General features: G+C 39.4%; 1 protein-coding gene across 1 annotated transcript in view; it reads right to left on the bottom strand.

The window, feature by feature from the left end:
• Positions 1 to 11,795, bottom strand: part of ANO6 (anoctamin 6) — a 131,333-nt gene that overhangs the window by 55,818 nt on the left and 63,720 nt on the right. The window contains exons 6-7 of the mRNA XM_007937913.2: positions 9,406 to 9,540; positions 4,272 to 4,377 (exon numbers count right to left, since the gene is read on the bottom strand). Coding sequence (XP_007936104.1) covers positions 4,272 to 4,377; positions 9,406 to 9,540 — 241 coding nt within the window. The remainder of the gene's footprint in view (positions 1 to 4,271; positions 4,378 to 9,405; positions 9,541 to 11,795) is intronic.

Below are 11,795 nucleotides of genomic sequence, written 5' to 3' on the forward strand. Positions count from 1 at the left end.
TTCTAGGCTGTAATCTCTATGGGAGGAAATTGCCAGGTCCTTCTCCCACAGATCCTCTGGGTAAGTCTGAACAACCTCTCGGTTAGCAGCTCAGCATTTAACCATCCTACTCTCTCCAAACCAATAAAAGAAAAAGAAAAAAAATCCAGATTATAAATCTCTGTCATAGATCATACATAGCAAATGACTTGAAGTTAGTAAGAGGGAAGCTGCCTTCCGAAGACGTTGACTCATAAATTAAAGGTCTCTTGGAAGCATACAAGGAGCCCTGGTGTCAGAGAGGTTCAGCACTTGCTTGCAAGTGGTTTGAACCCATCAGCCACTCTGCAGGAGAAAGATGTGGCAGTCTGCTGGCTATGGGGCAGTTCTACTCTGTCCTATAGGGTCAGGATGAGTCAGAATCGACTCAGTGACAACAGAGGTAAACAGGTAGTTAGCATGTATTCCAAGATACTAGATTTAAGGCAAATGCCAAAGATATTATCAAGGCAACTGTACTCCCCACAAATACAAGTAAAAATTCCATTTTCCTTAAGAATTTCTCTTTCTCTCCACATCTCACCCCTACCTCTTCTTTTCTTCTGTTCCCACCTACCCTTCAAATATGTCCCTGTGTGCATTTTTTTCCCATTATTTTGGAAAAAGTGAGTAAGTTTCCTGATGGATTCCTTCAGTGTTGTCAGAGTGATTTATAAAGGGGGTAGAACATACAAAAAATATGAATAAAAGAAGGAAATAAAAAAAAGGAGAAAAAGAGCACTTTTTCATGCTTTTCTGTTTGCTAGCTAATTTAATAATTTCTTCTTTCATTCATACATTTATTTACATATTAATTTTGACTTCCTTCTTCTGGAAAGAAATAGGTATTCCCTAAGTGATATATATGCTAAAAGGGTTAACAGAATACAAATCTAAAATCATGATCAAGAAACAAGTTTGCAAACAAGGATTTATACTGTTTTTGTGATTGAGGTTTTATGAGTAAGGTTCTTAGCATTCTGGCTAACAGGAATTTTTTTTAGCATTTGTAATGTTTGCTTTCATCATGTGTAGCTGCTTTTTCTTCCCAGCCCCAATCTTCTTTGTCTTGCATATGATCTATTATAAAGCAGATATAATAGATGCTTGATGTTTTTCTCATAGACTTTATAGGTCTTTAGGAAATATAAAATTCTCACTGAGAAAGTATCAGTAAGTAATTGAAAAGACTTCCCAGCAAATTAGAGGGAGATAAGTTATTTAAATCCTAGCAAATACACAGACCTTATCAGAACTAGTGAACAGACCCTCCCTTGTCCATACAGGTGTGTTATTTCTTATTCATGATCATTGTATTCATTTTAATGTCAGCAAAAGCACCTGTGCCAATGGAAGCACTTTTCAGTGACCACAGAACAACCATCACTGCGTTTGAGGAAACAGCATTCCTGTGAGCCCTCTACTGGAAGAGAGCCATCTCAGAATCAACCCCAGCTTTGTTCTTCTCTTAAAAAAGAAGTGAGAATTCTGAAAATTACTGCCAGGGTGAGATAATGACAGGATAAAAATGATAAATCCAAAAGTTGCTTAGAGGTCACTGAACAAACAAGGCCACAGTCCTTCCTCAAACTCATTATGACTGCTCATAAAGATAATCTGTTACTGAGAAGCTTGATCAAGACATTCAACTGAGAGGAATCTTAGCAGCTATACCAGCATCAGTACCAATTACTGTCAAGTTGACTCCAACTCATAATGTGTGTTCCACAGGGTTTTCAATGGTTAATCTTTGACAATACCCTATAATCATCTTAACCAATTGGTGGAGCAATTTTCCCAACAGAGGTGGATTTAAAAGTAAAGTACATAGGGCTACCTTCAGCCTTACAAAGAAAATGTCTCAGGAGGCACACGGCAATGGGAAGAAATGTAGATTTGCTATCAATTTCTGGCTTTGCCAGTTTCTAGGTATATGAGCTTGCCCAAATTATTTAACCTCTCAGGTCCTCAGTGTTTTAATCTGTAAAGTGGGCATAATGCCTGTTATGCTTTTCTTATAGGAGTGTTGTGTGTGTCAAAAGTGACGAGGACAACATAGGTACATGGAAGGTACAGACAACAAATATGAACCCTTTTGCACATACAGTACTGCGTTGTCAGTGAAAGCAAACATGGGTATATGGGTGGATAGATGGGTGGACAGGCTGAACGATTAGGTATGTCTATGAAATGGGGAGCATATCCAAGAACATATAGAAGGTTCGCAGACAATGGTCCTATAAGTTTATGTGAATGATCAGAATTCCCAGGAGTATAGTAGAGCTGACAAGGGGCAAGTTTGTGGTAACTGCTTGGTCACAGCCAGCTACCCAGAGGGACAGAGTAGTTGAACCTGCAGGCTTGGGACCACAGTCGCAGAGGACATCAAGCTCAATTGGCATAACATACTATGGAAAACATTGTTCCACCTCCTACTTTGGCAAGTAGCGACTGGGATCTTCAAAGCTGGCAAGCTTCCATCTAGATGCAACGATGGGTCTCTCCTCATCCAGAGTAAAGAAGAATGAAGAAAACCAAAATTCATGGAAACAATTAGTCCTAGCAACTGGTACACCATCCGATCTGCAGCCTATACGACTATGAGACCAGAAGAACTAGATGATGCCCGGCTACCACTGTCATCCACTTGGAAGGGGATCTATGTAGGAGAGCCTTGATAGAGAGGGAAAACAATGTGGAACAAAACTCAAAATCATTTGGAGGGAAATAAAAAGGGGGGGGGGGGACCAGGTTTGCTGGTCTGATAGAGCCTGGTGGAACCATTGAGACACTGACACTATGGCTCCTAATTGCCCTTCAGGTCTGGAATTGAACCCACACCTGTGGTTTCCAGCCAAACAAAAGACAGGCATATGAGTTGAACATTTACCTCAAGTAGATACTCTCCTTGGAGAGAACAATCATGGGAGAAAGAAGGGCTGCTTATGCACAGGGAGACAGCTCAGGGGGCAGGAGTCCATGGAGGGATGGACACAGGGAAGAGGTAACTATAGGGAGGAAGTGGGAGGGGAGCTGTTGCATTGTGGTACACTGTGGTCAATGTCATGAGACAAAGTATATGTGAACCGCTGTATGGAAAGTGAATTTGCTCTGTAAATCTTCACCCAAATCACAATTTAAAAAAAAAAAAAAAAAGAACAACAACAACAACAAAAGTGATGAGGACAAGAACTTTGCAAATTATAACATATAAAGTGGTACCACTACAGGAACAATACATTCAGTTAAAATCTCTGACTTACATGGAATGGATTAGCATATTGTGAGGACAAACAAGAATTTTCTAAACTTTCATGGCAGAAACAATGTGACAGAGAGATGACTATGGCAAGGGGAGAAAGTATGTCAGATTTGTCAGGAAAACTCTCCGAAGAAGGAGAACATCTTTCTTCCTGTCTGGAGTTTCTGGGCTGCTTGTGAGTTGGTAAGCTCCCTCCAGCCTCCTAACCTCCTGGATTTTAAGAAGTCATAGGGCTTAAGACTATTTTTGTATAAGAGGAGCCAGATGAGTATTGTGGGAATGTTTTGAGACAAAGTGAGTATCTGCTACTATTTCCATACAAAGTCTCTCTTGCACATATTTATAGACACAGTCTAAATCAGATCAGTAATTCAAAACAAATTCACTGCCATCAAGTCAGTTCCAACTCATAGTGACCACTCCTTGGGTTTCCAAGGTGGTATATCTACAGAAGTAGACTGCCCAGTCTTCCTTCCAAGGAGTGAGCAGTGGGTTTGAACCACCAGCCTTCTGGTTAGCCTTAGGCACTATGCCATCAGAGCTCCTGATCAATCATTTAGGGTCTTTAAAAATACAAGCATAATTTCAATACACTTGAAAGGAAGACAATTCAAGTACACATTCAGGTTCCTACTCACTTGAATTAAGGTAAGTGCTCATAATGATAAGCCTTTTAATAGGTATGTATGAGATAAGCCAGGTTTGAAATTTGTTTTGATTACTTGAAATGTTCAAATAGTTATAATTCTACCCTTCCACACTGACCAATCATGAAACTTTAGATAAGACTTTTAATCACATTTTATTATTTGTAAATGAAGGAACCCAGGCATGCATTCCACACCTCCCAACTAAATATTTTAAGGTTTAGTTGCAAAATAGCTCTCTGAATTTATCAATACAATTTCTGTGTTGTACTAAAATTATATTAATAAGAAAAAACTCAAATTCTTTCACTACAGGCAAATGTTTAGAAGAACAAAAAAATTACCTTTGAGGATTCGCAAGTGATATTCAGTTTCCAAAATGGACACAGCTTATCACACTGAGGACACATTATGATCTTGCCTCCTATATCAGGGTGACACACTTCTTTGCTAAAGAAAAAAAAAATTACATATATAGGCTAGCAGTATAATAAAATTCAACATACATTTATGATAACAAACAAAACAAAGCTTGTTAGAATCAAGGGATAAAAGGCAATTTTTAATAAAATTGATAAAGGCCTTCTATAGGAAAGCTATAGAAAACATCATATTTAATGGAAAAGTGCTGAAAGTAATTCTTTTAGATCATGAACAATAAAAAGTGTTCTGCTATCACCACTTGCTTTCAGTTGGAGGTCCTCGCCAACACAGTAAGTCAAGAAAGCAAAAATATGAAGATTGCCAAGGATGAAAGAAAACTGTTATTACTAACACATGACACAACTATCTACATAGACAGTTCAACAGAATCTACAAATAATTTTTTTGGAATTAATATGTGAGTTTAGGAAGTTTGCTAGTCACAAAATTAATATTAAAAATAAGGAATTGTGGAATTGTGTCCCTATAATTAGAAAACAAGGAACTGTAGAATTGTGTTCCGATAATTAGGAAATAATTTTTTTAAAAAAGATACCACTTATAATACCTTAAAAATATAAAAAGCCTAGGAATAAATCTGGTAGCATAATGCCTAAGGCACTTGACTGCTAACCAGAAGGCTGGCGGTTCAAATCCCCTAGCCACTCCTCGGAAGGAAGGTTGGGCAATCTACTTCCATAGTAATACTGCCTCGGAAACCCAAGGAGGGGTCGCTACGAGTCGGGTTTGACTTGACAGCACATAACAACAACAACAACAGGAATAAATCTAAGGAGCCCTGGTGGTGCAACAACAGTTAAGCATCAGCTGCTAACCGAACCTACCCAATCACTGTGGGAGAAAGACTGGTGACCTGTTTCCATCAAAATTACAGCCAAGAAAACCCTACGGGACAGTTCTAACTCTGCTATGAGTTGGAATCAAATCAGCAGCACCCAACAACAGGAATAAATTTAATTCATAATATGTAAGATTTATATGGAAAAAATTATAAAACTATCCTGAAAGACATTAAAGACAACCCATATAAATGGGAACATATACTACATTCACAATTTAGAAGAATCACAGTTTAAAGATGCCCGTTCTCCTCCACTTGAGCTGTAAATTCAATGGAAGAGCAGCAGGCTACAACTGCTAAGACACTCCTGAAGCTCAAAGCTCTACTGACGTAAGTTAAGAAAAACTGACCAAAAGAACAAAATTAAAAGTTCAGAAGCAGACCTCTGAAGATACAATAAAGTGATTTATGATAGAGCTGGCACTGCAAATCAGTGAGAATAAACATTTTAATAGATGAGCCTGGTAATGGAATATCGATATGGAAAAAATATGAAATTGAGCCCATAATCACATCACATCACATACTAATCGATTCCAGGAGAAGACACTCACATAGGCCCCTATGTCAGTGGGCTGGAGCTGTGCAGTTCGGTGGCCCTGCAAACTCAGTAAAAATAAATGGGCATGGGAAGCACTTTCAGAATGACCAAGTAAAGATCTTTGAAAATTTACTCCTCTATAAAAGCAAGGAGAATACTGGAAAGAACTGTCAAAAATAAACCTTTTTGGAACTACAGAAATGAACCAAAGGCTTGCAGTGATCTGAAGAGCATTTATTTGAGAAAAGCACTATCTTTATACTAATGTTCAGCTTTGTGGCATTTCAACTTGTCCTGTTCCCATGCCCATCACCTCAGCTTTGCAGTAGCATTAAAAACCAAGTTTTACATCCATGGTAGCTATGAAAATGAGTAGCCCAAGCAGGTATTAGGGAGCTCTGGTGATGAAATAATTAAATAATTTGGCTGCTAACCAAAAGGTCAGTGATTTGAACCCACCAGCCATTCCATAGGAGAAAAATGAAGCAGTCTGCTTCCATAAAGATTTACAGCCTTGGAAACCCTGTGGAGCAGTTCTACTCTGTCCTATAGGGTTCTCTACAAGTTCGGAATTGACTCAATGGCAATGTTTGTTTTTTTTTTTAAAGCAGCTACTGGAGGGGGCAGAAGGGACTTCAAACCAAACTAAACCAAACTCACTGCCATCAAGTCTAATCTGACTCACAGAGACCCCCTTCTGGGGTTTCCGAGGCAGTATTTTTACAGAAGTAGATTGCCCAATCTTTCTTCCAAGGAGTGGCTGGTGGGTGTGAACAGCGAGCCTTCTGGTTAGTAGTCAAATGTCTCGAAACTATTAAAAAAACAAGCCCCCTCAGCCTATACAACTATGAGACCAAAAGAACCAGACGGTGCCTGGCTACTACTGTCAGCTACTCGGAGGGGGATCTATGTAGGAAATCCTGGATAGAGAGGGAGAACAATGTGGAACAAAATTCAAAATCATTTTTTGGGAAAAAAAAACCCCAAGAGACCAGGTTTGTTGGTCTGATAGAGCCTGGTGGAACCAATGAAACTATGGCCCCTAGCTGTCTTTCAGGTCTGGAATTGAACCCACACTTGTGTCTTCCAGCCAAACAAAAGACAGGCATGTAACTTGAACATTTACCTGAGGTAGATACACTCCTTGGAGAGAACAATCATGGGAGAAAGAAGGGCTGCTTATGCACAGGGAGATAGCTCAGGGGGCAGGAGTGCATGGGAGAGATGGACACAGGGAAGAGGTAACTATTGGGAGGAATTGGGAGGGGAGCTGTTGCATTGTGGGAAATTGTAATCAGTGTCATAAGACAAAGCGTAAGTGAACTGCTGTATTGAAAGTGAATTTGCTCTGTAAACTTTCACCCAAATCACAATAAAAAAATAAATAAAATACGCAAACAAAAACAAATAAATAAATAAACAAGCCCCACTTCCGGAGAATTATCACTACTTGACCCAACAACTTAATTATCACTACTTTTCCAGAGAGTTCCCAGGATAAAGCTCCATTCTCAGGACTTGTCATTATTTGACTGTTCTCTGAGTCACTCAGTATAAACAGCCCTCTCCCCAGGGTTTTTGCTGAAAAGAATCAGTAGGAATTATTTAACATTGCAGGTGGTTGAAGCAGCTATAACAGTTAGGGACTAAAAAGAGGATGACAAAAAAACTTACAAGAAAAAATTAAGAAAACAGATGTCCATTTGAAAAAGAAACCAAACCAATAGTGCTTGATTAGATTCTGAAGCATGGTGACCTCATGTGAGTCAGAGGAGAACTGTAGAGTTTTCAATGGCTGATTGTTTCAGAAGTAGATAGCCAGGCCTTTCTTCCAAAGCACCCAAATCTGGGTAGAGTAAAACTTTCAACATGATAGTTAGCAGCAAGTGTGTTCCTTTTCTTATTTTTGGTGGTGGATCTTTATTCCTTATACTTAAGTGTATATTCTGTCTTCACATCTCTACTCAAGAGCTAATAAAACCAACTGAAAGTATGTAAATATATTCAATATATTTTTTTTTAATTAAATTATTTAATAATTAAATAATTAAAGTCCAAAGCGTTTTGAGCAGAGAGAATATGTCTCTAAAACCCTATCCCAGTTTTCTATAAATTAAACTGTGAGAAACTGCAGGAAATATGTGGTGTGGCTTTCACGGTAATTTTATAAAATGAATCGCAAAAAGAACCACCATCACTTACCAAAAAATAAGTAAATAAGTCGATTCTGACTCATAGCTACCCTATAGGCCAGAGCAGAACTGCCCCATAGGGTTTCCAAGGCTAGAAATTTTTACAGAAGCAAAACTGCCTGTTCTTTTTCCTGTAAAGCAGGTGGTGGATTCAAACTGCTAACCTTCTGGTTAGCAGTCGAATACTTTAACCACTAGGCCACCAGATCTCCTTAACAAATACCACAAAATTTCATAAAACGCTTGCACTTTGAAAGTGCTTTTTTAAAATTTGTTTGTTTCTGAAAAAGTGTATTTTCGCAATGTATTTTTTGGCCATAACAATATACAAAACAGTGGAGAAGCCAAAAACAAATAACGCATAACGTATGAACATTCAGCTTTTGGCCCCAAACTCTTTTTCAGTGATGAGGGGAAGAGTACTTCAAAGACCATCTGCAGCTTTCTAGCTAAGAAGCCATAATGGGTACAAACTATTTTGATCTGGCTGTCACACCTGGAAGGAGGCCAGATGATCAAGAGAAAATGTCTGGTTTAGTGTTGCATCCCTTCTGGAAACTGAGACCACCAGACGCAGAAAAAGAATAACACACTTCGACTTTTAAAAAGGACAAGCAAAAAACCCCAGCGCTATTGAGTTGATTCTGATTCATAGCAACCCTACAGGAAAGAGTAGAACTGCTCCACAGAGTTTCCTAGGCTGTAATCTTTACGGAAGCAGACTACTACATCTTTCTCCTGTGGAGTGGCTGATGAATTGGAACCACCGACCTTTCAGTTAGCAGCCAAGCACGTAACCATTGCCCCACTGGGATTCCTCAATTCAGACTAGCGACGGTGAAATTCTGAGTGCTCTGGCACTTACAGACTTCCCTTCAGATAGTGCAGCTGTGTTTGAATCCCAACATGCACCACTACCTTTATTTTTTTCCCCTAATATTATAAGGGCTAATTTTTTCAAGGAAAAGTCAAATACAAAAAATAAACATTCAAGGAAGTGCTGTCCACTTCAGTGTTTTAATACAGTTCCTTATATATGAAAATAATGATTTCTAAAAGCAGAAGAAAAAGCTACCCTAGTTTTGCCATAGAAACCCTGAAAAAATCAGAGCTGCTCTTGGCTCACATCTGTGGAGCTGAGTGAAGCATTCCTCTCGGGGCAGAAGTTCAAGGACAATCCTCCCTCCGGTCCTCCTTCCTTTTCAAACAAAGTATTGTCTTAAAATATTGGAACGCTTCCTAAGGGTAATATTCCTGTCAGAGACAAGGCTGGATTATCTAAGAAAAAAATTTTTTCCATTTCACTTAGTTATTATACTCAGAACAAAAGAAATAAATCATCTGAAGCAATAAGTGTTCTGCGGTGAGTCTTGTTTTACTAAAACAGTCTAAGACCCTGGAAAATAATTTTAGGTCTAATCAACTTTTCAGCATGGCATCAAGGATTAAGCAGAGGTTACCTCCATGTACAGTTATCTTGATTAAAATATCCATACAGAAAGCAAGCCACTCCTACAACTGCTGCCAGGAGTAGCATCTGAGTGTAATAGCCCAGCCAAGCAAAATAGATTCCAATCTTCTCGCCATAGTATTTCCTGAAGAAAGACAGAAATTATTTTTAGAAGACACAAATAATAACTGTGCAGCTTCATCCTAACATTCATTTCTGATTTTAAATAAAGGAGGCTTTACGTTTAAACCTCTGACTCAATTCATACTTAAAACATACTCATTTTCATAACAGACCATGAATTCTACTGATGAAACAAAAAGTAGATTACATGTCATAGAAGTACTGATCACTGGTTAGCCAGTTGACGCAAAGTAAATCAGAGCAGAGAAAGGGGGTGGGGAGAAATGCTGAAGACAGAGCAAATGGAGTTTCCCATCATTCTCTGTAAAGACTAGCACTATTCCACACACTGTCCAAATGATTACTCTTTAATATGCATGAAACAAATGAATATAAACAACTGCTCACAGTTGCTTTTATTTATCTAGGGAAATTCCTTGCAGGGAAGATATAACACAAATCACAAATAATAGCAAGAAAATGACTTACAATGCTAGTTAGTAGTGAAACATCTCTCTGACCAACTTATTTATAAAAGTCATTATGAAAATGAGAGATGGCAGGATCACTAAGATTGAAGAGCTTGCCTCCCTGGACTCCGAATGCCTGGCACTTCTATTATTTCTAAGTTTTAAAAACTAATTAAAGGGTACTTCAGGGCAAAAAAAGAAAAAGAAAAGGTGTGATTAGGAAAAGGGAGATTGGGCAATAAACAGTACCAGAAGGGTTCCTGAAAAGGAGACCAAATATAGTTAAACAGAAAGGAAGGGCTTAGGGATGAAAAGTAAACAATGAAGAGCTTGTTTGGGTGACTGTGGTTGTTGCTGTACTTTCTGGACTTCTGGCACTGTCTTGGTCTAGGGGACTCCTGGGAGATTTAGTTAATTCTGAGGTCTATGTGGAATCTCAGGGTGGTACAAGTAGTCCCTAACCAGAAAGGTGACAGTTCAAATCCAACAGGAGGTACCTCAGAAGAGGCCTGGTGAGGTACATCCGAAAAATCACAGCTACTCAAAGCCCAATGGAACACAATTCTGATAAATATAGGGTTGACATGAGTTGGAACTGGCCTGATGGCAACTGGTTTTTGTGTGTGTGTGTGTCTGGTTTTTTTCTTCTTCTTCTTTTTGATGGCTTATATGAGACTTCAGGAACTCTAGTGGCATAGTGCCCAAGGCATTTGACTGCTAACCAGAAGGCTGGCAGTTCAAACCCATCAGCCACTCCTCGGAAGGAAGGTGGGCAATCTACACTCAAGTGCTACTGTCTCAGAAACCCAAGGAGGGGTCGCTATGAGTTGGATCCAACTCAATGGCAGTGCGTTTATATGAGGCTTCAGGATATTCTCAGCATGGACTTAGCCTAAATCAAAACACCAAACCTGTGCTGTAGAGTTGATTCTGACTCAGAGCAAGGCTACAGTGACCTGATAGGACAGAGTAGAACTGTCCCATAGGGTTTCCAAGGCTATAACCTTTACAGAAGCAGACTGTCACATCTTACTCCTGTGATCTGACTTGTGGGTTTGAACCATTGGATTTGGTTTGCATCCAAATGCTTAACTGCTGTGCCACCAGGGCTCCTTGGACTTAACCTAGTGTGGACTTAACTCTGAGGACAACTCAGAGGCCTTAGAGGCTTCAGACAGGAACAAGTCTGGGCTAGACCAGAGCCTGCAGTGAAATGCCAGCCCCACACTCCATCGGCCTAGGTGTAGACCACACTGACACAGAAGGAAGGGCTGGGACAGGTATGGCATCAGGAGATGGGAAACAAAGTATATTCATTTTCATTTGACTGTGGCTTTGCTGTCTGGGTCATGGATGGCAGCAAGTAATAGGCTCAAGATAGCAAATGGAAGAAAAAGGCCTGGGCAGTGGGTTTGAGATGTCGTGGCTTCTTTACTATTATACTTCCTGTAATACTATCTTATCAACTATCCATCCTTGAAATGCCACACTTAAAATGTCTATATCTTAGACACAGACATCTCCTGGACCAACTTCCAGCATAGTAAAAATATCCTGCCATATTTAGAGAGCTGGTCAGACAGTCTCTATCTGGATATTTACAGTGACAGAGAGCTCATTACTTCCTAAGGCATTCCCATTATATGGTAGGTGACAAAGTCAGAAAGATTTTTTTGAGTCTTAAACAGAAAGCTGTCTCCTACTTCTGGCTGAAAGGCTGGTAATAATGAAGATCCCTCCAAATATGATTCTCTAATCACTGTTTTAAGCATAGGTACTGAAACAAGGCGGGCTTGTGCTTACTCAC

This window comes from Orycteropus afer, unplaced genomic scaffold (assembly GCF_000298275.1).
Source record: "Orycteropus afer afer isolate SDZICR_OR568_19922 unplaced genomic scaffold, OryAfe1.0 scaffold00045, whole genome shotgun sequence".
NCBI lineage: Eukaryota > Metazoa > Chordata > Mammalia > Tubulidentata > Orycteropodidae > Orycteropus > Orycteropus afer.